Below are 27,863 nucleotides of genomic sequence, written 5' to 3'. Positions count from 1 at the left end.
AAGTTCACATAAAAACTCGAGAAAATAAATTTTTAATGTTGACAATCAGACAGAACCGATATAGCTTAAGTTAAAATGACTTTCACTAATGATACAGAAATCCAATCGTTAAAAAAATAGTAAATATTGTTTAAAATATTTTTTCAAATTCATCAGTTCTCATTGTGTCGTCACATTCACCTGATGTCAATGTAGAATTCGACCAAAGAAAGTCAAGCAATACAACACAGACCCTCAGCAGGAAGGAAATTCGCACATTAATGGAGTAAGGATTTGACATATTTCAAAAAGATGTCGTCAAACGGAAATCTCAACATGCCTCACAGGGTCGTATGTGAACGCAGGTTACAGCAGGGTGATCTTCTTCACTTTCACAATCCACCTTCATCCTGTAAGAGGACAGAGGTCACATGTTTATGTGATGTTTTGGACAGGAAGCAAGTTCTCAGATGACTAACCGGGCTGTAAATAAATGTGAGCATCATGTTAATGTGTAGGCATTTGTTGATGTGTCTACATTTCCAGAGAAATCTTGCCAGTGTAGCACGATGCTAAATGTTTTGGATACTACAGTGGTGGTGAATCCTTTGCAGTAAATTCAGTGTCTTTCAAGTCAACTTATGTCACCTTCATTGTTTATGCCTCTATAATTACCTTACTTAGGTGTTTACATCCGCGCAAGTCCGCAACGTTGGCAAAAACCTTTGTAAAACAATCATCACCATCTGTTCAACCATGCGCTAAATCTGAGCTCAATCTTCAACGTATGCATTTACATTTACATTTGCAAAATTCACATTTGTTTCACTTTTCCTGCCAAGCTGTTAGTTTACTTATTGTACCATTATTGTACATGCAAGGAATCAGTCATGTTTATTTTTAGTATACCTTTCAACAGATCTAAAAATGATGACCTTCAAAAGAAGAAGCATCCTGAGCAGTTTCCGGAACATAAAAAAAAGTTGTATAATTTTTCTTTTAAAGCAAGTCCAGTTATTGAATCTTGATGACATCTAGGGCTTTAGAGCTTTGTGTCTGACTTTGGATTTTTAAGTGTTTACAGTCATATTGCAGTGAATTAAGCTGTTAATTCTTTCAAGGATAGTTTTACATTTTGGGAAATGATATGCGTGCTGTGCTCTCTTGCACAGACTTAGAGGAGAAGACTGATACCACTCTCGTGGCTGTATGCTGGATTGAAGCTTCACCAGCAGCCAGTTTGGCTATCTTAGCACAAAGAATCGAATCAGCCAGCACGGCTCTGTTCAGGTAACAAAATCCACCCACCAGCGACTAAAGCAGCATAGTGGGAAGCTGCTGTAAGGAAAAAATCACGCGTTACGCTGCTAAGGTAGCTGGCTCACTTCCTGCAACCAGACCAGTCAGTACAGGACATGGTGGCTCACGTTGGCGTGGTCCTGTTTGATAAAATTGTTTAAAATTTGATGGCCTCCCCCTAGATTTCATGACAGGTTGGGCTCAGAAATCCAGTTAAAAAAACACACTGTGTGATTTCAAAGAACTGCATGCGTCCTCTGCTCCTCTCCTAACTTTACTTTCGGATATCTGAGCTGTTTTTTTTTTTTTTAAGGATTTGTTCACCTACATCTTTGCTGTCGCGACAGTCCCCGCAGATGCATCCCAAGCAGCCGTTGACCACCTGGATGCCGCAGAGCACCAACTGCAGCACACCCATGGACAGCAGAATGGAGAACAGAACGACGTGCCACATCACTGCATTGTGAGGGTATACACAGTTTGTCCACAGGGTCTGGTTTACAAGGTAGCTGCCATTACCCCTGCGAGGGAGAACGACAGTAAGAGCCTGAGCTTTGCACAGGACACACACAGCATTAATGAAAATACTCGTGAAGTAGGCCAAGTTTGGGGTGCAGGAAGAAAATGCTGTGATGACTGAGTTTAGGAAAAATGTGTCAGTAAGGATGTAAATGGAAAAAAAAAAAAAGGAAGGGAGAGAAAAAGCACATGGAAAGTAGGAAGGAGAGGAACTGAGTAAAGTTCTTGATGGAAATATCGAGAGTTTCGTTGGAGAAAAGTGGCACTCACCCTTGCAAAATGATTAACAGTGGAAAATTAAAGGGGTAGTTTGACATTTTTGGGAAATATGCCCTTTCTCTGTCCAAAGTAACAACATCAGCCTGACAGCACCTCTAAGGGTCATTAATTGACATGTTATATCTTGTTTGTTTAATCCGTACCAAAACTGAGGCGTAAAACGACACATTATGAGGATTTTGTTATTTTGGACATAGCCAGGTGAGCTTTTTCAGTCTTTGTGCTACGATAATCTAACCAGCTGCTAGCCATGGCAGCCGGCTAGTTTATTTTAGCTCTTACAGTTATTTGTCTAAAATAGAGATGGTTTTAAGGGGAAAGACGTAAGTTCAATACGATGCAAACTGACAACACTAATAGATAGAATTCTTTATGTGCTGGAGATCATGGCTACCAACCAACAATCGTTTTTAATTATCATTTCATCTGTATATTATTTTTTCAATTGATCAATACTTCATTTAGTCTATAAGAGGCCAGAAAGTGGTGAAAAATACCCATCACAATGTCCCAGGGTAAGTGGTGATGTTTTCAAATTCCTTATTTTGTCCGACAAACAGTAAAAACCTAGAGATATTCAATTTACAATGATATAAAACAGATAAAAACAGCAAATCCTCACTTTTAGAAAGCCGGAATGAGCAAATATGTTGCTCATTCATTCTCCAGCGATCGATCATTGTTTGGGTAGCGCTGGGTATATAGAGGACAGCTTCAATTAATGTCTATTCACTGCATGTTTAGTAGAAAAGACGGTAAATAAAAGGAGATCATCATAGCCGAGAACGCAGAAGAAAAACAGAAACAATAAAGGGGAAACTGAGGTTTGCTGGTAGAAGTTGAAGCTGAGGTTGAATATTAATATCCCACTTGCATTGTGCAATCAAACTTGGTTCCCTTCCTGCTGTCTTCATGGACATCAATAGCCTACATATAAACAACATGCTCATATTTATTAACCGCTGTCCCAATCGTCTGATGGGCTTCTTCTGTCAGGCGATTCAGTTTTACCGGCCCGAGCTTGTAAAATGCTCCAGCGGAGCCAATCACGTCATCGCAGCGGCATTCTTGCTAAAATATGTCCTGGAATGAGTATTTCTCAACTGACCAAGCCAATGACCACAAACTGTAGTTTAACAGGACCTCTGATCAAAATATAAAAAGGACTTCCCTCCTATCATTAGTAGGCCTACAGTTTAACGTTATTGTTTTTCACACATGAAAACAAAATCTTTAAAGGACAACAAGCCTGTGAAGTAGAGTGGTTGCTTAGTCTGAATTCCCAGGGTCATTACAACGGATTTTCCAACAGAAGCTGCAAAGGATAAGGACAGAAAGGGCTGGTTCGGTCCGCCACCTACTGGATTTTAAGAATATGACATTTATAGTTCTTTATAAAGAGCTAAAACTGTTCACAAAGAAAGACAAGTAAGTTACGTAGAGTTGGTGAGAAGATAACACAGAGATAACAGAGAAGAGCAGATACACAGCAGCATACCTGAAAGAGTAAGGAGGAACTGCAAGGGGAGATGTGAGAGTTTATTGTCTGTTCAAGGCTGCAGAATATTTGCCGCAGCTCTGGTAGCAGCAGGAGTTATTCTACTGTTGCACCGCAGAGCACGCCTAGAAAAAGCACACCTAAATGTACGATGATGTGAGGCGCACTCACGTGCCGAGGTCGTCGAAAGGGTATTCCCACATGCCATTTTCCACCATACACTTGGGTCCAATAGCCAGAGCTGCTGAGGCCACACTGGTGCAATAGATCGCTCCAACCAGGCCGAAAGCAGAGGAGAACACCGAGTTCAACATCTGGGGGGGGAAAAGATGGAACACGCAGCATCATCATTTGGCTGTCTTGTCCTGCCTGAGCGTAGGTGCTAATAATGGACATTACTGGCATCCATTGGCCCTAGAAAGGGATGACTGTACTGGGAGCTTTATCCAGTTTTTGCTCTTTTCCGATTGATTCTTTTTTTTCCACCAGTCAATGTTTTCTTTCTAATGTGGGCCTATGGCATCCTTTGAAGTTGCTCATGTGACCGAGGGCCTCACAAATACCTTTGACTTTGACTTGACTTGACTTGACTTACGTGCTTAGTTGAATAAGATAAAAGTGGTGTCTTGATCAAACGCAGTAATGAAAACAGTAGAATTACTGAATCAGGTTTTTTAAAGAGCTCTACTTTATTTAGCAAAACTTAATGACTTTAAATAGTTATTTTAAAAAAGTGGAAGTACACTGAAAACCTAGCCTACTTCCATACAATAAATATAATAACGTGTACACTGTCCATATGGTGTATTGCTGATAAAGTACACATGGTTCTAGTTTGTCCTTTGGTCCTTTTGCATCTTTACTGCCCATCATTATTAGTCCTACAACGATGTGTATATTTAAAATCTTTCAAATTACTTCACTCACCCGGCAACGGTTGCCACAGCAACCTGTTCCGCAGCAACCCTTGCCCCCGGCCCTGATAGCTGAACAGCTCGGGCACAGCATCTGCAAAGTTGAAAGTGGAAGATGTTGCCTCGTTTATCAAGGGGTTCAGTTTGCGTGAAGAGTATCTCATGCAAATAAACCATTTTGAGTGTTTTAAATGCGAGCCTGAGCTTCTCAAAAGCGTTTAATATGTAGGTTTGTTGTTGTGCATGAGCCCACCTCTATGCCACACGTTTGCATTTACATGTGTGTGTCTGTGTGTGTGGTTTCTTATCTCTTAAACCAAATATTTGTGAATCCTGAATCGAGTTTTGCTCACTCGTCCCAGCGGGCAGTGACATCCACATAGATAGAGGTGGGAAAGGCAAGAGGGCAAATGTCCTTGTCACTGTTCCAAACTGTAATATCGCGGCGATAAAGGTGTGTCCCTCTACAAGACTCAAAGGTTATTATTTATTGTCCTTGTCAACCGTTAAAGTGTCGAGATAGTGTAGGTGGAAACTTGCATAACCATGTATTTGTGTGTTTTTGTCCTATCTGATGAACTACAGGAGATCAGACAGTGTTTTTATCACTGAACGTTCAGTGGTGTCAGAGTTTACCTGTGGGAATACTCAAGAAAAATGTACAAGTACCTTAGAATTTTACTTGAGTTAATGTACTTTATTTTTTATCTGATGCTTTATTTTTTTTTGTATGACTGCCCAACTACAACAAATGGAAAATTCTTCATATCCTGCATATACATCCATTCATGTTTCCCTGTGGTTCAGCCTGAAATTTTTTCTTATTTCTAGATAATTAATGATCTGCACTAGAATTTAAATAAAGTTTTGTCAGTTATGACTTTGCTTGACGGCTCAACACACCTTTTAAATAAAGACCCACCACTGACACAGGTACAGTTTAAGAGGTATCTAAATTAGGGAGAATCTGGCTGTAAAATTATTATTGTCCACAGTCAAAACCCACATTGGGCAGTAAAAAGAAAGATCCGAACAAAAATTATAGTGGATGAAACCAAAAATGATCTGATGAAATACAATTCATTGACAAAATTCTGTTATACTTCTAAAAATAGTCCCACAGTTATTCCCCAAAAATAATAATACTCAATAAAATTCAATAAAAGCAAGCAATGAAATTTTACAGGTTTACACAAGGCTAAGAAAATGGCCGAAAAAACCCAATAAAACAAACAATAAAACATCCAACCAGACTCTGTAGATGTACACAGCTCATAATCCATTACTCACAAAGAGGCCTCCTCCAATGAGCCCCCCCATGAGCCAGACCTGGAGGGAGATCTGATCATTTTCCAGACTCTTGCCGTCGGGGAAGAACAGCAGCAAGTTGGCGATCATGCAGATGAAGGCTGAAGGCAGCAGGACCAGGCCCACCAGGCGGGCGCACTTCCCCGTACAACACATGGTTTTACCTTTCTTCTCTTAATTACTGCTCCCTCTACTATTCTGCTCTCACTGTGAGTGCCCGACCTTCTTCTTAAAGTCGGAGGGAAGTCAAATGAAAAGAGGATGAAAGAAAAAAAAAAAAGGAGGGCGAATGAGAGTGAGAAGCTCACAACTGACAGCTCGCCCTCTCACACGGTGAAAGTCAAACACAATCGGTGACAGGTACAGCAGGAAGGAGAAAGGGAACAAAGGCCAAGTATTGATGTGGCTGCCTGTAAACTGATTTTGTGTGTGCGTGTGAGTGTGTGTGTGTGTATTTGTTGTGTGTGTGTGTGTGTGTGTGGTGTGGGTAAGGGTTAAGAGTTGGTTTTAGGGTTCAGTTTAGAATTAGGTTTGGGATAGGTAAGGGTTGGTATTTGGACTTTAGTTGTGATGGGGGTAGGGAAGAAGTTCAAAGACGGGTGTGTGAGTGTGTGTGTCCAGCAGGCTCTGTTGTGCAGTTGGATGCCCTTTGATACCTGCTGCTGATGATATCAGTTTGGTTTTTTTTTTTTTTTCTATTTATGGGCTTTTGCTAACACGAGAGAGAGGCTTTGCCCACAGGACGGCCTCATAAGAGCTTTGTCTACCAAAGACACGGTAACTAACCAACCGGTTGAGGTATGAGGTTTGAATTACTGGGCTCATATGCTGTACATGGTTTGTTTAAAGCATCACGGAGATGAGGAATGTGAAAAAAAATGTGCCATCATTACAACTATGCCTACAAAAAATAACAAAAATGGTCTCATGTAATGCAAAACAGTGGAACACACAATGTCCTTGTTATAGTGATATTGTGATAATGATTTTCATCCACATTGCACAGCTCCAGTGTGGATGAAAATCAAGCCCATGTGTTTGCAAAAAAAAAGAGTTATGTTAGAGGGTTTGCTTCTCACTGGCACATTTTATAACCAAGGCTGGTTATCAACCAGGCGAAGAGAGCAACTGCGCCAAGACCCCAGACCGTCATGGACCTCAAAAGTCTGTACACAGTGCACTGAGAGATGTTGGAACAGGGGGCAGAAAGGGGCCCATAAAACTGACATTGATAATATGTGTATATTAACCCAACTCACCCACTCCTGTGGCCTTTCTCTCTAATTCAGTCAAATAAAAGTAAAGCACCATTGTGCCAAATCTCAAGGGATAGTTTTAGATGAGCTTGGCTTGCATTCAGCAACATTAATGTATGCAGTGTTACTTCTTGTTGTAGCTCTTAATACTGCATAATTTTAATTTCCTAAAGAAGCTATGTATGTCTAACACTACGGAGGAGCTTATATAATGTAGTTGCATCCAGTTTGTTAATAATCTGATTCTGGATCAATTTAAACGTAAAAACGTTGACTGACAAACTATCCGCCATGGCTGCAAAACGTTCTCACTTTTATTTGAGTTTCAGTAATGGATGCACTTTCGCTTTCTTTGCATGGTTGACACTTTAAGGAAGGCGTGATGTGCTGTCCCACAGACAGGCTCGTCCTGTCTAAAGCCAACTACACTATCAAAACATCCACTTGTAGAAATCCCCAGTTGTTCCTGTAAGCCCGCAAGAGTGGACCAGTGAAGTCATTTGACGAAGCCTTCGGGGTGAGGAAGCTTATACAGAAGCAATGGCAGGCAAGTGTTTTCTTGTACAATTGCATAAAAATGTATTTATCCGCAAGTGCAACCTGTGTCACGCATTTCTGGGTGATCTGCGGTAGACCTGAGCAGGCCATGCTGTTACTTAAAGAATACTCTGGTCTCTCAATTAAGGAGTGATACAATTTCAAATTCAGTCGTTTCTTGTCAGAACTGCTTCATGTTTTGAGCAATATTGATCTATTGATTTGTGTGTACTTGAGCCGGAAGTTAAGTGCCAGCAGCAACTGTCACCTTCATTTTCACTTTTGGATTGGGTATCAAAGCAATATGAGAGAATAATGATGAAAACAAGATTAATATTGCATTTATAATAGTGATGTTATTTAATACCTACAATCTGATCAATGGGACAACCTGCATTTGATGCATGCCTCCCATGCCTTCTTTACATTAGTCTTTCTCTTATTTATTTCCTCCTTATTGTATTTAGCCTTAAACATAAAGTAAGTTTTTTATTCCGAATGACTCCCTAAATCTAAGTTCCAATTCCAGTCCTGTTTTTTTATAATACATTTTTTATATGTGAAATCATTATGAATAATGGAAGACAAAGATGAGAAAACAAAGATCTCCTCGCAGTGTAGGCTTAAGCTTATGGAGTAATTTCATGCAATTTAATATGTTTGCTGTGTTTATTTTGTACATTTGTGCATTTTGTTCTTAGTAGTTTGTGCGTCAGCTCGTAGCAACAGTTGAGGCTACTCGGTCTGCGTTAATGGTTGAGGCACAGTATTGTGCTGAAATGCCTTAAAAAAAAACAAAAAACAAGAGGGATGTGTTCCTCCAGTCTCCCGAAGACAAACCGTTACTACTGTTAACATGCTACCTCGTAAAGTGTAGAAACCGTGGAAGAATGATACCAGTTCATAGGTTTGCTCTTTAGCCCCATCCGCAGGACGCCCAGTGACAATTACTGTGGGCGCTGTATGGAGGTTTCAACTGGAACCTCCGTCACCCAGACCCCCGAGACTATCAGGTGAGTATAAATAATAATATATACTAAGTTGCCAGTTTAGTATGTACACCCACCAAAACGAATGCAGTCTAATATAACGGTCCTGAAATAAATCCCACGTTCACTCTCAGCTGTATGGCCATTTTGGAGGCCGAGGTTTGTGGTGATATTGAATTGTATTGTGTCACACTGAGAGGTGTTTCTAATATTTATCTACCCTTGAGTGATAAAATTTGGGTGGACAAAGTATTAGAGATCCCTCTCAACGCAATACAATTGACCAGGAACAAACTTCGGCCTCTAGAAAATGACCATTAAATCACCACTTCAAGCAGTTTAAACGAACCTGAATATTATAACCTTCGCGACGGTAGGATTTATTGCAGGGCCATTGTATTACTCTCCAGCTGTTTCAGCCAGGTGGAGCTAATAACCTGCCAACTGAGTAAATAAATAAAAATTACAGATGAGATATGCCATAAAAAAACCATGTTCTCAGAGCAGTTTATGTTACATTATTAGAAAGGTTCTTGCATAGTAGTCTATAAACAGGGATGGCACAGTGGCGTAACTACAAAGGTTGAGTTCTTGACCTTGGAAACAGCAGTTTGACAAAAATTATTCTCAACAAAAGGTTCAATTTTAATCTTCAGTTTCTAAAATAAGTACATTTCTGTGACCTTAAGCGCGTCATAGTTTGTATGTCAGTATGTGCACGGCACAAAATATGCAATTAAGATCACATTACAAATTTGAATCTGACATTTTTAAAAATCTTACCCCCTCTAGTTGCAGTCACAGTAGGATGGGTTTTCCTAACCCTGGCCCGAATCATCTTCGGTCAGTATGCTCTTCCTTGAACACGATGGCCACGTTACCGCCCTCCAGCGGCCCCATCAACCGTGTTGTCACTTTGCTCTCGCCACCATCTCTCCACAGGGGTCGTGTATTTCAAGGACTGCCCTCAGCAGCCCAACATACCCAACTACCTGTTGGGGCTGGCTCTGATACCTCTGTTGATGATACCATTTGTGACCCTGCCCTGTGAGATGGGCGCAGCTCGGCCACAGGAGCAGCCCAGGGGTTTCAGAGCCTGTGTGCCTTGTTTAATCAGCCTGTTGAACTCTGCGTGGATCCTGGCAGGTAAGGATGAAAAATATCAGTGATGCCACTTCTAAAAGAACCAAATCTCAAGTTTCCTGAAACACTTTGTTGTTTTTGTTTTTTTGTCAAACTCACGACAACTCTTTTACAGCCTAGATCCTGTCATTTAAAAATACTGAATGTTTTCCTCCAAAAAGGACAACGATTTACAACTAAATGTCTCTGTCCCCCGTCCCTCACCCGCACCTGCAGGTGATGTGTGGGTCTTTTCAATTTACCAGCCCAACTACGATCCCACAGCAGCGGATGGCCTCTACTGTAGCATGACCCTGTACACATTTGCCTTCTGGAATGCGGTGTGGGAGACCTCGGTGATTTGGGTCGTCCTGGCCAGAATCTGCAAAGGGCTGCTGTGTTACATGATAGCGAGTCCCGCACCAACAAACCGAGACTTTAATGGGCATGTGTGAGGCAAGGATGGAGCACAGCCGTATGCTTATTGACGTGTATGATTATCTGTGAGGAGGAAAATGTTAAAATATATATATAATATATATATATTCCTTTATGCACTTTAATTGTGGAGCTGATGGTTACTTTACAGTTTTATTTTTTTTAATGTATTTCTATCGTAATGTGTTGTGTGGGAATATTATCGTATATAGTAATATATAGATGTTGATCCAGAGAATCTGTTTGACTTGTAGTTTCTTTCGAAATTTGAAGTTAAAGGGTACAACTGTCATAAGTTCACACCTTCCTTATTGTCAATAAATCCTATTAAAAAGTCCAAAACGAGAATTTGTTAGTCTCCGTTTCTCAGTACTAGCCAGCTTCCCTACCAGCCCCAAGCCATTCCTGAAAACGTAACAACAGCTGGGCACTGCAGTTTTTAAGCGGACGCTACTGAAACGGGAACGAGGAATGCAACTGCGGGGTCTGTTTTCAGCTGCGGATTCACACACATTTGGTGCTCTAATGACGTGTGTGTGTGTGTGTGTGTGTGTGTGTGGGATCAGCTCAAAAACATGTTCCCCAGTTGCAAGGACTGTGGCTGACCCGTGTGTTTTTAAAGGTTCTGGACAACAATGGCCGTCTGTGGAGAAACAGAAAAATAACCTGCATGAGGCTTTGGATACACAGGCGATGCTTGTTAGTCCGATCAGTTTCCCTCTTTTCATAACATTTGTTGACAATGAGGAAAAATATGGAATATCACCATTCTTCTTCCTTTTTTCCCACTTTTTCAAAATATTTTGATTAATTTCTCATTTCATGCAGGTCTTGACTGTTTACTGTTGAGTTTAGCTAAAGACTATGTATTATTGATGGGGGTTTTTTGTCTATAATGTCTTATTTATTGATTGTATGTAATATATTGATCGAAAAAATCTCCTTTATTTTAAATATGTGGATTAAAGCTTGTAATACATGTAAAACAAATATATAGATAAACGTACATATTGTTTACATTATTGTGCCATTTCACCTCTGTGCACAAATGAGTTGACGGATCGTGGCGAGTCGTTAACTTACTGAAGTTTGCTTATTAGAAAGTCGGTTGTTCTCGCGAGAAATTCTGACAAACCAGGTCCCAACTGGTCAAGACAGTCCCGAACTGGTCGGTGACGCCGCCCCGCGTCCGGCCAATGGCGTGCGGGTAAACAATGCGCATGCAGCTGTCGCGGTCCCGGCCGGGGGGGTTCTCGCCCTTGTCCGTCGGCCGTCAGCGAAGCCGGTATCCTGACTGAGGGTCGAGGCGGAAACGTGAACGGGGACCGCCGCACGCTCGTTTGCCACGCGACGGCGCAGCTGCAGCAGCACAGTGCCGGAACCCGCGAACCGCCTCCGTCTGCGATGACAGGCAAGTCCGCGTCTCTGTCGCGCGCTCCGACAGCCTCTAAACATGTCCCTCGTCGCAAACCTCTTTCAATCACAGTTGACTGACCTTGTTTTTTTTGTTTTTTTTAAGTCCTGGTTTGTTGCTGTTGTGTGCAGATAAAGTTAAAGAGCTCGTTTCCCAGTGCCTGCAGGCCCGGGACAGGGCGTACTGCCCGTACAGCCGGTTCCCCGTCGGTGCTGCCATACTAACAGCAGATGGCGCTATAATCACAGGTAGTAACGCAACAGGTGCCCCCCCATCCCCTTTCTTTCAGGCCCGCCTCCCACAACTAGCTGAAAAGTGCGGTGGTGATAGAATAAAGATACATTTATCCAAGTAGGCCTAGTGTGCCTGAGTACAATTTGATTTCTTTCATTTTATGCTACTTTGGACGTCTACTTAAATAAATAATGTACCTTTTACTCCACTGCAATAATTGTACAGCTAAAGCTACTACTTACTTTGCAGATTAAACATGTTCATTCAAAAATACAATTCAGCGTTATGGGTTACACTGCAAACAACACATAAAGTAGGGCAGAGAATATGTGATCTAAATGAATATTTTTTATATTATGCGTCTGTATTTTTCCTTTAGTAAGGTTTTGAAAGCAGAACTTCTAATTGTAGTTGTGTATTTTTAAATTGCGATGTAATAATAATAATAATAGTAATAGTAATAATAATAATAATAATAATAAAGATAACAACTGTATTTCATGCTTCTAACACTATCTACAGACACAATAAACTTTGTACCTAGCACCCAATTCCAATTCCTCAAGTGCAATTTTTGTATTTATTTTTTTACAACTTCCTTGTAACATTTTTTGTTTAAACACACTTTGTAGTTGCTAGTTATGTTGATGTACATAGTATCTTATCTTAGTACCCTATTATTGTTTTTATGCTTCACTGTGTCTATATAGTATATGCTCACAATGTATGTAGTATTCTAGTTTTTTAAGTTATTAATCTATAACTATACATAAAACTTTATTTTATCGTAGCTTATTTTATCTGAGGATAAAGTATGAAGTATGACGCATTGTTATAAGTTAAATTAAACTACCCAAAAGTATATAAAACAGTGAAAATTAGCTCCACCTAGACCAGCCATGCTACTAAAATGCTGCTCACAGACAAATTCATCAGTAATAATAAAGTAATATACAGTAAGTAATAGAATGGCCACTCTACTGCATTATAAGTACTTTAACTTGTAATGGAGTATTTCTACATGACGGTCTTGTTACTTTATAAAGTAGGCAAACAATCTTTACAGAAATTAAAATGTGATTTACAAATTAGAAAGTTAAGAGGGAGAATATATATATATATATATATATACACACACAATATATAAAACAAGGAAATTGAAGTTTACAACGCACAAAATAAAAGTTCTAAAATCAAGAACGAGTCAGTTTGTAAAGGATGTGAATACTTGAGTGAGCGTAAATATTTCTCTGTGTTTTGAGGCTGTAACGTGGAGAATGCCTCCTACGGTCTAACGGTGTGTGCTGAGCGGACGGCCATCCAGAGGGCCGTGGGGGAAGGACACAGACAGTTCAGGGCCATCGCTGTGACGTGGTGAGACTCAGCACAGTGACACTGACGACACATTAAGAGCTCCATACGGCCCCGTATTCCTACGCATTCATCCTCTCCTCTCCTCCATGTAGTGATATCAAAGACCATTTTGTTGGGCCGTGTGGAGCATGTCGACAGGTTCTTATGGAGGTGAGATAACTCTTTTATGACCGGTATAGACAGTCATTATGCTGTGATCCGTACATGATGCAATGCAAAAACCTCCCAGATTATAGTTATAAGAAGTTATTTCTGTCTATATTGCACTCTGACCCTTATTTTCTTAAAAGAAGTAAAAGAAGTAAAAAAAAAAAATCTGCCAATGCAGTAAGAGTATTTTAACTTGTCGCCAATATAAATCAGGTTGTCTCCAGAATTTTCTAGAAATGAGTGTATTTTGAAAGACTAAGAATAAGACAAAGCTGCGGTAGAAAAAAGAAAAATAGATTTTTTTAGAAAACACATGAAATAAATTGATTTGCATTTGAAACAATGCAAATTTTTTAACTATTTTAAGAAAATAAGGGCTAGAATGCATGTAAATTCTTGTAGTGTATATAAACCAGGAACATTAACTCTGCCCTGCCAAAGACATCTTTGGTTATTGTAGCAATAAGTGGTTATATATAAATCAGGAGCAACTGTATTTTATAGGCATGTCAAACACTACCAATAAACTAGCAGTATAAAATTGTATAACTTCCTTATAGAGATGGACTGGCTTGGATCAGTAAATTAAATTGTCTTTTTGAGACAAGGTATTCTGTATGAATATGATTTTCTTGTGTTTTTCTTGCTATCATAATAAAACTCTAAGTGGTTTAGAAGGTGTTGAATCCCGTAATTTAAATAACAGTAACTCAATCAATAATTTTTTACCTATGTTCTCTGTGCTGTATTTGGATTAGCTTTAAAAAAAAAAAAAAAACTGATTAAGATCGCAAAACTAATTGTTAACGCCTTGGTTTCAGAGCACATCTTGTTCCTGTTGAGTCAAATATAATGTGAGACATTTATTCTGCATATTGTAGCCAAGACTGTAACTATAGGACACTGAGGTCATTGTCCTCTGTATTTTTTACAGAGAAATCGTGGAGTTTTAGCAACATGTTGGGAGTTTACATTCTGCATTTAGAAACTTACACACATTGACACTTTATATAATGATTGCATCAGTTAACCCCTATTTGACAACTTTTATGTAAAAAAATAGCTTTGCGTTAGGAAATGGAATTCACAAAAAAATACAATTTAATAATTAATAGAATAAATACAAAATGAAGAATCTAAATATCAAAATTGAGATATTTTTTTGGGTTGCCTAAGTGGTGTACATTAAGTGATGTCAGTGTCAGTACAGGGTTTCTGCATATCTTGAAAAGTTTTGAAAAGTTTTGGATTTAGTTCCTAAGTCATTAAAAAGTCCTGAATTTAATTTTTAAAAGTCTTACACGCTTCTCTGTCGCTGGGCAGTAATGTTCGATTACAAAACAATGCACTGTCGGTGCTGGGAAGCTCATTGTCTCATAATGGGCGAGACAAGGTATTCTGTATGAATATGATTTTCTTGTGTTTTTCTTAATAAAACTCTAAGTGGTTTAGAAGGTGTTGAATCCCGTAATTTAAATAACAGTAACTCAATCAATAATTTTTTACCTATGTTCTCTGTGCTGTATTTGGATTAGCTTTAAAAAAAAAAAAAAAAGATCATAAAACTAATTGTTAATAGCACATCTTGTTCCTGTTGAGTCAAATATAATGTGAGACATTTATTCTGCATATTGTAGCCAAGACTGTAACTATAGGACACTGAGGTCATTGTCCTCTGTATTTTTTACAGAGAAATCGTGGAGTTTTAGCAACATGTTGGGAGTTTACATTCTGCATTTAGAAACTTACACACATTGACACTTTATATAATGATTGCATCAGTTAACCCCTATTTGACAACTTTTATGTAAAAAAAAAAAAAAATACAATTTAATAATTAATAGAATAAATACAAAATGAAGAATCTAAATATCAAAATTGAGATATTTTTTTGGGTTGCCTAAGTGGTGTACATTAAGTGATGTCAGTGTCAGTACAGGGTTTCTGCATATCTTGAAAAGTTTTGAAAAGTTTTGGATTTAGTTCCCTAAAAAAAAAAAATGCCTTAGAAGTCATTAAAAAGTCCTGAATTTAATTTTTAAAAAGTCTTAAATACGTTCTCTTGCCTGTCGTAGGCAGTAATGTTCGTTACAAAACATTTTTTCCTGTGATTCTGGGCTGTCGTGAGGCGTTACACGCATGCACTGTCAGCTACGGGTGCTGGGAAGCTCATTGTCTCATAATGGGCAAGTGACGGCTTGTGCAAAAACTTAAATTAACTTAAAAGAATTGATGATTTTTAGTTAATCCATCCATCTATTTTCTGCCCTTTTTCCGTCTCCAGTTCGAGTTCATTAGGAATTATTGTAATACAGTAGATTCTTGTGAAGTATTGAAAAACTGTGATGTAATGAGGCAACACTACCTCTACGAGTTTCCATCATCCTTTCATATTCTGGCCAGAATGACCACGAAACAGGAATGAATTTGCACTCTATGCGGAGGGAAAATGGTCTTAAAAAGTCTTGAATCAAACTTGGTGAACCCTGCAGAACCCTGCCATATAAATCCAGTCTACCTGTCTCGCGTGTTGCTTTTTTCTCCTTCACTATTGTGCATTTCTCTCTCTCTCTCGCCAGTTTGGATCAGACTGGACTGTGTACTTGACCAAGCCAGACGGCTCATACAAAGAAACCAGCCTCAGTGAACTTTTGCCTCTGGCCTTTTCCCCGGCACACCTTGCCCAGAACTAAGAATGCATCAGCAGCCTCCTTAGACGACATTAATTTCACTGATCTTACTGTAGAGTGTAAAGTATTTTGTACATTTGACATCGTCCTTTGAGTTGTTTTATAGCAAATTACACTGAAAAGTTGGTATAAATTCTCACATAATGCAATAAAGCTTCTTTTTTTTCCCCCTTAACTTGTGTGTAATTTTTTCCGTGCGTCATTATTATTACTGTTATTATTACGAAACAGACACATAACTAAACGACGTAAAGACAACGTAAGCACTATTATGTCGCGTGATAAAGGTGGGCGGGCCCGAAAGCTGTTTCCGGAAACATGGAGGCTGTACTGAGTGATGTGGTAGCTCCTGAAGACCTTTTAGTAAGTTTTGACTTTGTTAAACCTCTTCTTTCCAACCAAACATACATTTAAACCCACGATAGAGACGAGACTCGCACTGTCTTCTTCATAACATCTGTCTAGTTGGCAAAAGCTGAAACTTTATTGAAAATGCGACATGTACGAGGCGTACTCTGTTGCGTCAGTTAGCTAGCTAATGCTAACTGTGTTTTTGATGGAAAAACTAGTCACGTTGTTTTTGTTATTTTCGCCGATAGAACAATATATAAACGATGCTGAAAGCACTTTGGGAGTGGAAGCAAACAGTAATTAAAATGTGTTTAGTTAGACATTACAGTGATTCAACTCTGCGCTCGTGTCGGACGATATTTGCTTGTGTTGTGGCAGAAATTTGAGAAGAAATACAACAGTGAGCTGGTGAAGGGAGCTGTCTCCAAAGAAACAAAGTTTGAATATGCCTGGTGTCTGATCAGGAGTAAGTACTCAGAGGACATCAAGAAGGGGATTGTCCTCTTGGACGGTAAGTTAAAGCAATATATGTTCTTGTTATTATATTTTTAGTTTCAAAGCTACATAATACCCCCTATTTTTCGAAATAAAATAAAAAAAAATCAAAGCATACACCATATTGGATGATAATTGGTCCCACTATAAACCTACAATGTGATCAAACACTTTTGATAAAGTTCCTTTAAATTTGGTTCTTAAAGAATTGTGATACACACTGGTACATTTTACATCTGAAAAAAGAACATAAGGGTGGACAAACTTTGCAAAGGTTACACTGATTATAAATTACCTTTAAACATATTTTTGGTATTTCCGTATAGCAATTTCTTATAACATATCAGCAAACATGCAGTATGCTGCAATTCTGATCTATCTATGATAAGATAAGATAGTGTGGTAACATTGAAAATTTATAGGTCAAGCTCTTGTTCCTATTACTGCCATTACTATAAATCTAAGATTGTTGAATGTCAGACAGGGTTTCAATAAGAAATAATCAGACAAGGGACATGGCAGCTTCACTTTCTGCAAAGTGAGGATTGCTGTAATGCATTAGTTTGAATGATTTGAGTCATTTTTTTGATGCCTTGTAGAGCTTGTTCAAAAAGCATCCAAGGAGGACCCCCGGGACTTCTTGTTCTACCTTGCAGTGGCCAACTACAGACTCAAAGTTAGTGTCATTCCCAACGTCATGACAATTCTAACACTGTTAGATATGTGGGATTTTCTAGCTGAAAGCATTTGTCATCATTTGAGCTTCATATTATTTGTGTTAATTCGTAGAGAGTAATTTTTTTTTTTAAAAAGCATTTTTTAAATGCGGCCTTAACATATTATTAAACATCTGAGAGTACTTTCTTTTTCCCCTCCCTTCTGTTCTTCTTCCAGGAATATGAAAAAGCCCTGAAGTACATCCGGTCTCTTCTTAAGAACGAGCCCGGGAACAAGCAGGCTCTGGAGCTGGAGAAACTCATCGACAAGGCTTTAAAGAAAGGTAGAAGTGAATAAAGCTCTCCCTGAATACATCTGAGTTGTAATTAGATGATAGAATTTGTTTGTGTTGTACCTGACCATGTTTTAAGGTGAATAAATCTCCATCCTAACATTCACCTATTGTCATCTAGACGGCTTGGTTGGCATGGCAATCGTCGGGGGAATCGGTCTTGGCGTGGCCGGTTTAGCGGGACTCATCGGCTTGGCTGTGTCAAAGGGAGCTGCCAAATCCTAACCTGGACGTGAGATGACCTGTCTTCATTTTGCTGGGCTGATACACTGAGCTTTCCCCTGCATAGAAAATTAAAACTTGTGTGGAGAAACCTTGAAGGAAGCAACATTTTGTTTTGAAGTTGAGTATTTATTGCAACTCATAAAAGCATTTAAATAATGCCAGTAATTCACCTGTTTTCATAGTTAACAGGGTTAAAATTCACCATACATATGACATTATGTAGCTATTTACTCACAAACTACAGCATGACACTTTTAATATTACTAGTGTAAATAAGTTAGAATAGACAATATGCAGCTCAATTTCATGTAATTTCTTAGTTAGTATGCAGCCTAAAATTCCTAAGTTGACATTTACATTTTATAAAAAAAAAATCTTCGTAAAACTGCAGTTGTGGTTCTGTACCTGTCTTTTTCATTATATTTGACATAAAGAATTGTTAAGGAAAGTGTTGCTGGTGAAGTAGAAAGTGTAGCTTGTAATACCAAAAGGAACAGAATCATTTGTTTGCTGGTGAGCTAACAGTGACTTTGCTATACTGCTGTTAAAGAACTGTAAGTCCAGCTGCTGCTGTGTGGGCAGTGAACAGATGTTTGCATTTATTTTGGACAAGAGGTTTTGTTTTCATTTATTCTGAACACAACTTTTAAGTTAAGGGAGTCAAAGCACTTATTGAAAATTAATACAGTTTGTTATGTAATATGCATTTTCAAACATGTATCAGTGTTACATTTAATGACTTGTGTTTTCCATCTTGTTAAATAAATAAAATGATTTCGGACTGAGAGAAGATCTCAGGAAATTATTGTCGAGCTGTTCAATGACAGCTCCCTCAGTGTTGGAGTACCACACACACACACAGAGCCAAGCACAACATTGAAGAAATTAGTGCAGAAATAATAGAAGACATACAACAAACATAGTCGCACAAATGCTGATAAACCAGCAGCGTCAGAAACAATCGGAAATCTCTCAATAGGTCTTAAGTTACACATTTACAAAGTGACTTCTACATTACTTGTTTTGTCCAGCCAATAGTTGGACAATCCACATATTTAAGAAGCTGAAATCATGACATGTTTTGCATTTTTGCGTGAAAAAAAGACTTAAACAGTTATCAAAATGGCGGCCAAATCATTTTCTGTCAGTCAGCTAATTGACTAATTGTTTCAGATCTATCTGTATATACAGTTGGATAGTTTAATCTATAACAACACATATTTTATAAGCCCTTTGTATGTCAAATAAATGTAGTTCAGTTAAAAGCACAATATTCCCATCTGAACTTTCATGGAGTAATAGTTTAAAGTAGATTGAAGAGAAAATAGTAAAGTACAAAATGATTAAAGGTTTTGTTTTTTTTAAATAAATAGTAATTATGAAATAAATATGTAATTGTTCAAGAGGGCTTTGTGATATGTAATTGGACCTTGGAAGGACATTTTGAAATAGATGTCTGGAACAAATATCATTTGATAATATCAAATCCAGCTTAAGAAAAAATGTTGGATAAATTCCCATAGGACAGTTAAACATTGTCTGTATTTACTCATATAATAATTACTTCATAATTCACCAACCATAAAAACCAACTTTCATTTCAGATTCACTAAGTGTATGAATGTCATGAAGTAGTACAGCACAAGGCAGCCTGTAATTCAGACATTGTTTGAGAGGATGAAGGAGGGAAATGCCCACAATACGGGAAAAGGATATTAGTGAGTTTGTCTTACGGTTTTAATTGTTATGAAAGACCAGGAAAGTAATTTTCCATTTCTGTAAACCTGCAGATGATCCATTTATCAAAGTCGTTTTTATAAGATTCTTTTATTGGCATAGCAAAGTCCAGTATACAATCCCATTCTTATCACTGTAATTTAGTGACTCAATTAAACTTACAGTAAATTTTTGGTGGACGCTGTGGAAGAGTAGGCATCGTGAACATTACCTTCCTTTGGCAGTAAGGCTGAGCCGCACATGTTTGAACAAAAACGTGCCCGGCCTAGTCCACTTGCTGTCGATCATCCTCACGTCTCTAGCCTGGGGGAGAGTTAAGTCGCCAGCGCAGTTTTTATGACAGGAAGGCTTATTGAGGCTATCAATTGTATGTGTTGTTATCAGCCTCGTGGGGTGTTACTCATTAACCCATCTGACATGACCGAAACTCCCCAGTGATATATCGGTGAAAACAATCATCTTTGGTGTGAAAGACGTGATCGAGTGGGCAAAGAGAAAATCGAAACATGAGGGTGGGTAGTCCCAAAAAATTAATTGAATATCTAAACGGAGGAGCAGCATATAAACTTAATATCTAACCGAGAGCTGGAGTTGTCTTCGAGCTCTTCCCATGCACGGTTTAAACACACTTAAACATCAATGATTCATCAAGCCAGTGTAATTCAGATCGGCTTCAGTGAGTTTCAGTTACAAGGGGCCAATGTTCGTTGGCTATCCACTTGTTTTAACACATGGCTGAGGGAAATTAATATGTAATCACCATGAAGAAACGGAATACATCTGGGAACAGGGTGTATTGGTCAAGATACACACTGTATACTTGTCATTAGACAGTCTTTTGAAGTTATTGTATAATCCAGTTGAACAGCAGTTTATTGTCTGCCACCACCTATTAGGCAGTGACACACAGAGACAATAAATTTGGATTTTGTCACACTTTTATGTGTAGTTAATGAGCACATAAGATTTCTTCACAGCTTCGAATATTTCTTTCCATCTTCTTATTGTACTGATTGCACTTTAGATGTTATTTGCAGAGCATCTCGGCTTGAAGAAATAAATACATTTTCAGCAATATTCATTCACTTGTTCTGGATTGTTCACTGTCCGCAGACAAAAACAACACCAACAGTGGAAAAGGCCACATTTTGTGGCACAAAAAAAAAAAAAAGACCTTTTAATGGGTGTCCATGCTTTTGCAGGGTCAAAATTCTTTCAGTCATGTTTGATTAAACAATATGTGTACGTGTGTGATACAACTGCATAGAAAATGCTTATTAACTCCCAACTTGCCATGGAATCCGGTTTAAAATGTCTGTACCAAAGTTTGAGCCGGTACATCCAAGAGTTACTAAGGGAGAGCCATCCCTGCGGTCATGCCGCTGGCGTGCTAGCTAAAAAGTGTGATAATATGCACACTGTTCTCGAGTATGTACTCGTTTCAACATCCTGCTGGGAATCACCGTTTTCTTGTATTTATCTGCCATGCTTTTCATAGTTTTAAAACTGATATTCCAAAAAACAAAATTCCCGAACAAACTCTTTCCACGCCACAGGTATTTCGAAAGCTGCACTATAATTGCAAAAATAATTAAACTCAACGTTCCTGCTTTCAGAAATGAGAGTTTTTAATAAAGGCCTGGACTACAGAATGGTTATAAATTAAGCAAGTTCCCCTCTCTTTTTATTTTTTACAGTAGTTGCTCATGTTCCCTTTGTAAATAAACCAGCACACACACACCAAAATCTTTTTTTTTAGTTGCGTGTATCTCTTCTGTGCAGTCTTTGGTATTGTGTATCCTCATCACATGCTCATCCCACCTCCCTTTAATGAGTTTTTCCTGGAAAACACGTGAAAAAGTTATGGCCCTCTTTTCAGCTATCATTTAAAAAAACAAAACACAAAGAAAAACTCACATAAAGTTTTGTTTTTACAGACAAAGCCGCTGTTATATGCACAAACTCAACAGCAACGAATGCTTAGCCAAACAAACTGTAAAAAGGAGCTTTGCAAACAGCACAGCCATAAAACGAGACATTTATTCCGGGACAGAAGCTAGTTTTCAGAGCGCCCAGGTGGAGGTGAGATGGAGGACGCAGGGGATTAGCTCAGATGCAGCTGCGTTTTGAATTTCTCCCTTTGTTTTAATAAACGGGTGGAAAATGGAAGGTTGCCCTTCAAAATAAATGTTTTTTTTTAAATCATATATTCCATCCGTATTTTTGAACATGACCGATTTTTCTCTCAGCATTGGAATAACAAAGCGCAGACTCTGAAGTCTCAGAGACATCCATTCTGTAGGAGAAAGTGACCCCAGATAGTGACAGACAGTGTCCATGATGTTAATAAATGTGTTATTACCTGAATGTCTGTGAAGACTCTCAGTCAGCCAGGTCATGGTATTCTGTAAGTGCCTCAGAAGTGAAGAAGATTTTTGGATGAGAGGCGAAACGTCCTCAAGAACTTCAAGCAAGTCCAGTTGCCTTTCGCAGAGCATTTACAAATTACTAGATTGATTTCAGTCACAAGAAAAACATTTTAAAAATTGAAAGAAAAGTGGAAAAATAGGAAGCTTTTTTCAAATACCTCCATTATCTGTGTAGAACCAGTTAAACATTGTTAATATTGCAAATGAAAGTATTTCAGTCTTTGTTCAAAACAATAAAGGAGCAGACGAAACCCAACTTTTACAACATCAAAAAACACAGCTGACTACATTTTTAATCCATTTGCACCATATAATAACTCACAGACTGAGATAACACCTTTTCATAATGATGTTTTAATCATCTTTGTCATGGAAAATTTTATTTTTACGTTAACTTTCTCTGCAATCTCTTTATTTCGTCACGGATAATTGCACACCACAGCAGACTCTTATTACCTCAATAGCACTTATTAGCCTCCTTCACAAAAGTTTATTGCCGGAAAACTTTCTCTCTTTTTAGGAAAACGCGTTCCACAGTTTGGAAACGATAGACGCGCAGATAGAACGATAGATGCATTTCAAGCATCAAAATTGTAAAAATCTGGTGTGCGTAACTGTGCAAATCATGTATTCGGATTACTTTTTGTTCTCTAAAATGTAGCACTATAGTATTGAGTGACTGCTGTCACCCCTTCCTAAATGTTAACTATAGATTTTGATTAAATTTCATAAGAATTGCTGTGTCACTGCAGTTTGTTTTGCAGTTGATAAACTTTCCTCTGCAAACACTTCATCTCTCAGCTCGCCTTCCTTCGGGTTTATTGTTGGTGAACTGTGTGCATCTCTTTCTGGAAGCTCATTCTCGACCTTTATACAGATGACATTGCTGGTTTACAAATCTCCTCGCCCCTACACCCTTGGCGGCTTTGTCTGAAAAGCGGGTTAAGATTTAGCTTAATATTATCAGTGTGTGTGGTGAACTCGGTGTGTTCAGTGTGCCCTGGATTTGGCAACGCTGACCCTGCAGCTATCAGAAGGATTATTAATGAAGACACACAGGCATGGAAATTACAGGATAACCTGGGTAATTTGAGACCTTTGTCTGTTGCTTTTAGCTGTTACTTTGGTCCTTCAAACAGACCAGTTAGGTGTTGACACTTTTCTATATGTTACAAAATACTGGGTCTGACGCTGGTTGATTGTGACCTTGTGTCTTGTGGCCTTGAGATATTCAAACCAAAACAATAAAACTAACAGGGTGCAGTTGACTATTTTCAAAAACTGTCTAATGACACTTCAGTATGAAACCTTGGGTATAAATCAACAATTATCAACATTTTTCAGAAAGTTCCATCACAAAAAAAACCTACTGGAAACTTTTCATAAATTGCCAATAAAGTTTGATTCTTCATCAAATTTTTAAAAATCGGTTCATTAACCAAATGGAATGTGATTCATTCTTTGTGATCAGATGCATTTTGAATGAAAAAGAGAGAGGAATTAATATGTCTAATAAATGTACCTGTAAACATACACAGTGTAGTGACATTAAGAGCGACAGATGAACATTGGACCCTGAGAGTGAGCTGATAAACACCTGCTCAGTTTCAGGGGTGTAAAATGCAAAAAAAAAAAGAAGAAGAGAAGACAGAGTATGTGTGTGTGTGTGTGTGTGTGTGTGTGTGTGTGTATGTGTGTGTGTGTGTGTGTGTGTGAGGAGAGGGGGGAGGAGAGAAAGCAAGTCATATAAATCATTATACATATCTGCTGAGCTGAGCACATCTCACAGTGGGAGAACAGACACCGCGCACTCTCACACACTCACCGAAATTAGATGTTCAAACTTTAATAACAAGTTTTATCGAATTATAACATTTGAAACCTGGATATATTTTTGGTTGACTGCTGGACCAAGGAGGGGGAATGGATCCGATTGTGGAAGTAGTGGCTTTGGTTTTGGGGTTCATTGGATGGGTGATGGTGGGGATTGCCCTGCCAAATCGCTACTGGAGGACGTCCACCATCGACGGGAACGTCATCACCACCTCCACCATCTATGAAAACTTGTGGATGTCATGTGCAACGGACTCGACTGGGGTTCATAACTGCAGGGAGTTCCCTTCACTGCTCGGTTTGAGTGGTATGTTGCCCCCCCCCCCCGAAAAAAAAAAAAAAATTCATTTAATTGCAATAAATAATTTTCAGTGTACAATTACATTTTTTTTTTTCAATTTTGATACACAAAATATCAAACATAGATCTCTTTAACTTAAAAAAAATGAAAAAATTAGAAAACTGATTATGCAATGACCTGTTAAAGGGCGATTTCAAGATTTTATAGGTCCTTGGACAAAGGCAGATGGCGGCTGAAAGATGGTGAACTCAGTGGCTGTTTGTTGATTTCCACACCACCTCCAGGTTACATCCAGGCGTCTCGTGCCTTGATGATCATATCGATAGCGTTGGGCACCTTTGGTCTAGTGGCGGCCCTGATAGGAGTACAGTGTTCGAAGGCAGGAGGGGAAAACTATGTTCTCAAAGGGAGGATTGCCGGCACTGCTGGAGTCTTTTTCATACTTCAAGGTAAAAAAACAAACAGAAAAAAACACACAAATAAAATGTTTTCAAAATTGTCTATAAAATTTGTTTAAGAATTATGAAAATCAGTGAGATTGAATCCAAAGTCAAGAAAACTTATGTTCTTTCTGATGACCCTGATAATAATGACCTCCTAATACACTACCCTATAAATAAAGTAGAACACCATAAGGCTAATAAATCATGATAATGTTTTACTGCACATTCAAATCCTCTTGGTTTCCTTCCTTTGTATCTGTGTAAAACAATGTACCAGCTTCTTCACTAATTCTAGGTGATTAAAGAATATTTGTGGGATTTTTTTTTTCTATCAAAAGGTGTCTGCACAATGGTCTCAGTGTCCTGGTATGCCTTCAATATCACTCAGGAATTCTTTGACCCTTTCTATCCAGGGACAAGGTAAAATAGTGGCGATGGGGGGGGGGGGGGGTATTAAGGCCTAACATGAAGCTCGCATGCGTGTCAGCTGACTGCACTATGTTGTGCGTTGCAGGTACGAAATAGGAGAGGGGCTTTACATCGGCTGGTGCTCCGCTGTGCTCGCCATCGCAGGAGGAACCTGTCTCACCTGCTCCTGCAAAATGGGCACAGAGGAAAAGTAGTAAGTTCAGTTGTAACCGTTTGATCCCTCTCTGCCTCTATCTAGCACATAATTATACGGCACTTTTGTACAGAGTTGAGGAGAAGAATCTGTCAAAATTCACAATAGTTTGGAATCACTTTTGTTGTAGATGCCAGTTGATAATTCAACCTCACAATTTACAGATATGTTTACTGATTGCAAATAACTGTAACACAATGCATCGCTTTTTAACTGTCCATGAAAAAAATTGAATGTCACTCTGGCACCGTGTTGTGGCAAAATGTTCCACTAAATCCATTTCTGGGATGTAACCAGACCTTTTGCTGGACGTTACCACCTGAACTGGTTGATATTGGCCAACCATCTAAAAGCACATGTTTATGACATTATGAAATTGTGATTAAGTGCAATACCAACAGGTTTGGGTGTTTGGCATGTGGTCAATGATTAGTCATGATTTTTCTTATCTTCTTAAGCAGTTAGTTACCTTTGTCATACCTTTCAAACAGCTGTACCATTTGCACATGATACAAATGTGCAGGGGAGAAAATAAAATAGAGGAACCTGGTGGCTGGAAGGGTTCGGAGTGAGAAAAGGCTGAGTTAGGTCAGAGACAGGGGAGGTTAAAGCCACATTTTTAAGATTTGAAAATGTCTGAGTTTGGCGCCGCCCTGATAAAAAAAAAAAAAAAAATTCTGCAAATAAAACTTACTCGAAACAGAACGTAGCCTTCTCATACTTTTATTGTGAAATACGACCTTGTAGTGGATGACATTTTGACATAGGAAAATTACAAGTGTAAATAACAGGATTAATGATGGCTGAATTCCATTTAGCGGCTTCATTTTTAGGATCTAGGTATTGTGCATGCTGACTCTCTGGGACACTTGAATGTAATGGAACCGCTGTTAATGTTAGTTAAAACCTTTGCTACTATGACTTGCCCGGTCAAATGCTTTCAAGATTGTTGATTTTCTGGACAAATAAGATATCTGCTCTGTGTCACTGACAGTTGGTTTAACCTTCTTATTTGCAGCCCTTTGCCCTATCAAACTAGGGGAACTGTATATTCTGGAGCTGCTCCGACCAGAAGTGTGGCTGCCAGTACTTACGGCCGAAATGCATATGTGTGAGCAGGATATGAAAACAGAACTATGTCGATCAAATCTCTTACAAATCCCTGGGGTAAACGTTTTCATCATTGCATTTATTTGCTGATGCACCTAACATGTCCTAGTGCTCGGTTCTTACACCTCAGATTTTTTTTTGTTTTGTCCATGACTTTTTGAAAAAGCTCAAGGTCCATCAAATGCTCACTGATGGAAGAAACACAGCGCCACTGAACTGTATATAACCACTATCTCAAGTATGCATTCTGTAAAAATTATAGCATTGAAATGATAGCACTGATGTTGTAAACATTGTACAGTGCTGAGCTACTTGTCACTGTTTCAATGCACAACCAAACTATACGCTTGCAATGATTTTATTTATGTTTCTGTGATGATGTTAGCACAAATACATTTACATACAGTCACTTATTTTGAAAGAAATTCAATCGTTTGATGATCTGCGTGTACGCTTCTAGACATCTGTAAGGGGAAGGTCAAAAGTGTGATAATCCAGATATTTGTGTGTGTTGTTTTGTACAGTTTTATAGATAGTACCTGTGTAAGAGGGGGAGGGCAGGTTGTCTTTGTTTTGATGGTATTTTGGTTTTTTGTTTGTTTTCTTCTTTTTTATATACGATTGCACACAATAAAACGTGTTATGCTAAACATTCAGGTTTGACCTTGTGTTCCTGTAGCCAATGAAGTTGCTCTTTTTTAAGAGGTTTTCTTCATAAACAATTGCAGTAAAATAAATTAGTATATATAATTATTATGCGCACACACACACACACACACACACACACACACACACACACACACACACACACACACACACACACACACACACACAGACACATATATGTATGTATATATTTTAGTCAAATTACACTTAATTGAGCTTTCCGCATACCCCCAAGCAACTGCACAAGTAGCCCCTGGGGTACAAGGACCACGGTTGGGAATCACTGCTCTAGTGCTGAAACACTGGGAATGAACTTAGAAGTTTTGAAATGAATAAAATATGCATATTCATAGATTTGGGATTTTTCAAAGGAAGGGTGGGAGTAGATGTAGCTTTTCTAGAATTCTTAACAAGGTAGTTGAACAGTTTTCTGGAATAACATTTAATACGCATGAGATGACTCAAAGCAGAATCTTTTTTTATATATCCTAAAACATGTCTGGAAGGGATCTTTAACTTTCGGTTTTCGTGCCGATGAGTTGCAGACCTGACGAGCGTCCAAGCCTCTTCTGCTGGATGGACATCATGAGAGATGTTAAAATAGCCTCTCCAATGAGAGAAGCCCACGTGGCCGGACGAACG

General features: G+C 38.7%; 4 protein-coding genes and 2 long non-coding RNA genes across 6 annotated transcripts; 4 read left to right on the top strand and 2 right to left on the bottom strand.

The window, feature by feature from the left end:
- Positions 1-29: 29 nt before the first annotated feature.
- Positions 30-6,261, bottom strand: tm4sf5 (transmembrane 4 L six family member 5). Its single transcript, XM_040141132.1, has 5 exons — positions 5,779-6,261; positions 4,502-4,582; positions 3,746-3,888; positions 1,607-1,799; positions 30-389 (listed from the first exon to the last, which is right to left on the bottom strand). The coding sequence occupies exons 1-5, from the start codon at positions 5,950-5,952 to the stop codon at positions 372-374; spliced, it is 609 nt and encodes a 202-aa protein (XP_039997066.1). The 5' UTR covers positions 5,953-6,261; the 3' UTR covers positions 30-371.
- Positions 6,262-7,208: 947 nt separating this feature from the next.
- On the top strand, positions 7,209-10,993 carry LOC120797447. Its single transcript, XR_005708523.1, has 3 exons — positions 7,209-9,421; positions 9,521-9,724; positions 9,938-10,993. It is a non-coding gene; the product is annotated as an uncharacterized LOC120797447 (long non-coding RNA).
- Positions 10,994-11,391: 398 nt separating this feature from the next.
- Positions 11,392-16,163, top strand: zgc:103586. Its single transcript, XM_040141130.1, has 5 exons — positions 11,392-11,549; positions 11,684-11,800; positions 13,049-13,160; positions 13,253-13,310; positions 15,890-16,163. Exons 1-5 carry the CDS (start codon positions 11,543-11,545, stop codon positions 16,001-16,003), a joined length of 408 nt encoding a protein of 135 aa, XP_039997064.1. The 5' UTR covers positions 11,392-11,542; the 3' UTR covers positions 16,004-16,163.
- Positions 16,164-16,252: 89 nt separating this feature from the next.
- fis1 (fission, mitochondrial 1) lies at positions 16,253-18,860 on the top strand. Its single transcript, XM_040140397.1, has 5 exons — positions 16,253-16,363; positions 16,730-16,862; positions 17,446-17,522; positions 17,741-17,846; positions 17,977-18,860. Exons 1-5 carry the CDS (start codon positions 16,319-16,321, stop codon positions 18,078-18,080), a joined length of 465 nt encoding a protein of 154 aa, XP_039996331.1. The 5' UTR covers positions 16,253-16,318; the 3' UTR covers positions 18,081-18,860.
- A 4,376-nt stretch (positions 18,861-23,236) lies between these two features.
- On the top strand, positions 23,237-27,159 carry cldn15a (claudin 15a). Its single transcript, XM_040140924.1, has 6 exons — positions 23,237-23,330; positions 24,162-24,386; positions 24,665-24,829; positions 25,162-25,243; positions 25,338-25,445; positions 26,464-27,159. Exons 2-6 carry the CDS (start codon positions 24,170-24,172, stop codon positions 26,558-26,560), a joined length of 669 nt encoding a protein of 222 aa, XP_039996858.1. The 5' UTR covers positions 23,237-23,330; positions 24,162-24,169; the 3' UTR covers positions 26,561-27,159.
- On the bottom strand, positions 24,723-27,847 carry LOC120797353. The gene is made up of 3 exons (XR_005708505.1): positions 27,769-27,847; positions 25,363-25,418; positions 24,723-24,822 (listed from the first exon to the last, which is right to left on the bottom strand). It is a non-coding gene; the product is annotated as an uncharacterized LOC120797353 (long non-coding RNA).
- Between the last annotated feature and the right edge of the window lie 16 nt (positions 27,848-27,863).

Source organism: Xiphias gladius, chromosome 12 (genome assembly GCF_016859285.1).
Source record: "Xiphias gladius isolate SHS-SW01 ecotype Sanya breed wild chromosome 12, ASM1685928v1, whole genome shotgun sequence".
Taxonomy (NCBI): Eukaryota; Metazoa; Chordata; class Actinopteri; order Istiophoriformes; family Xiphiidae; genus Xiphias; species Xiphias gladius.
This window is presented reverse-complemented; position numbering and strand designations above follow the sequence as displayed.

What these genes read in the sequence shown, in the direction of transcription:
- fis1 (XM_040140397.1), top strand. Translation starts at nt 16,319, where the DNA reads ATGGAGGCTGTACTGAGTGATGTGGTAGCTCCTGAAGACCTTTTA. An exon ending in TAGCTCCTGAAGACCTTTTA is followed by an intron (nt 16,364 to 16,729) that starts GTAAGTTTTGAC and finishes GTGTTGTGGCAG; the next exon opens with AAATTTGAGAAGAAATACAA. An exon ending in GGGGATTGTCCTCTTGGACG is followed by an intron (nt 16,863 to 17,445) that starts GTAAGTTAAAGC and finishes GATGCCTTGTAG; the next exon opens with AGCTTGTTCAAAAAGCATCC.
- zgc:103586 (XM_040141130.1), top strand. An exon ending in AGATGGCGCTATAATCACAG is followed by an intron (nt 11,801 to 13,048) that starts GTAGTAACGCAA and finishes CTGTGTTTTGAG; the next exon opens with GCTGTAACGTGGAGAATGCC. An exon ending in AGGGCCATCGCTGTGACGTG is followed by an intron (nt 13,161 to 13,252) that starts GTGAGACTCAGC and finishes TCCTCCATGTAG; the next exon opens with TGATATCAAAGACCATTTTG.
- cldn15a (XM_040140924.1), top strand. Translation starts at nt 24,170, where the DNA reads ATGGATCCGATTGTGGAAGTAGTGGCTTTGGTTTTGGGGTTCATTGGA. An exon ending in TTCACTGCTCGGTTTGAGTG is followed by an intron (nt 24,387 to 24,664) that starts GTATGTTGCCCC and finishes CACCACCTCCAG; the next exon opens with GTTACATCCAGGCGTCTCGT. An exon ending in CCTTTCTATCCAGGGACAAG is followed by an intron (nt 25,244 to 25,337) that starts GTAAAATAGTGG and finishes TGTGCGTTGCAG; the next exon opens with GTACGAAATAGGAGAGGGGC.
- tm4sf5 (XM_040141132.1), bottom strand. Translation starts at nt 5,952, where the DNA reads ATGTGTTGTACGGGGAAGTGCGCCCGCCTGGTGGGCCTGGTCCTGCTG. An exon ending in TCATTGGAGGAGGCCTCTTT is followed by an intron (nt 4,583 to 5,778) that starts GTGAGTAATGGA and finishes TCAACTTTGCAG; the next exon opens with ATGCTGTGCCCGAGCTGTTC. An exon ending in CCTTTCGACGACCTCGGCAC is followed by an intron (nt 1,800 to 3,745) that starts GTGAGTGCGCCT and finishes TCTCCCTCGCAG; the next exon opens with GGGTAATGGCAGCTACCTTG.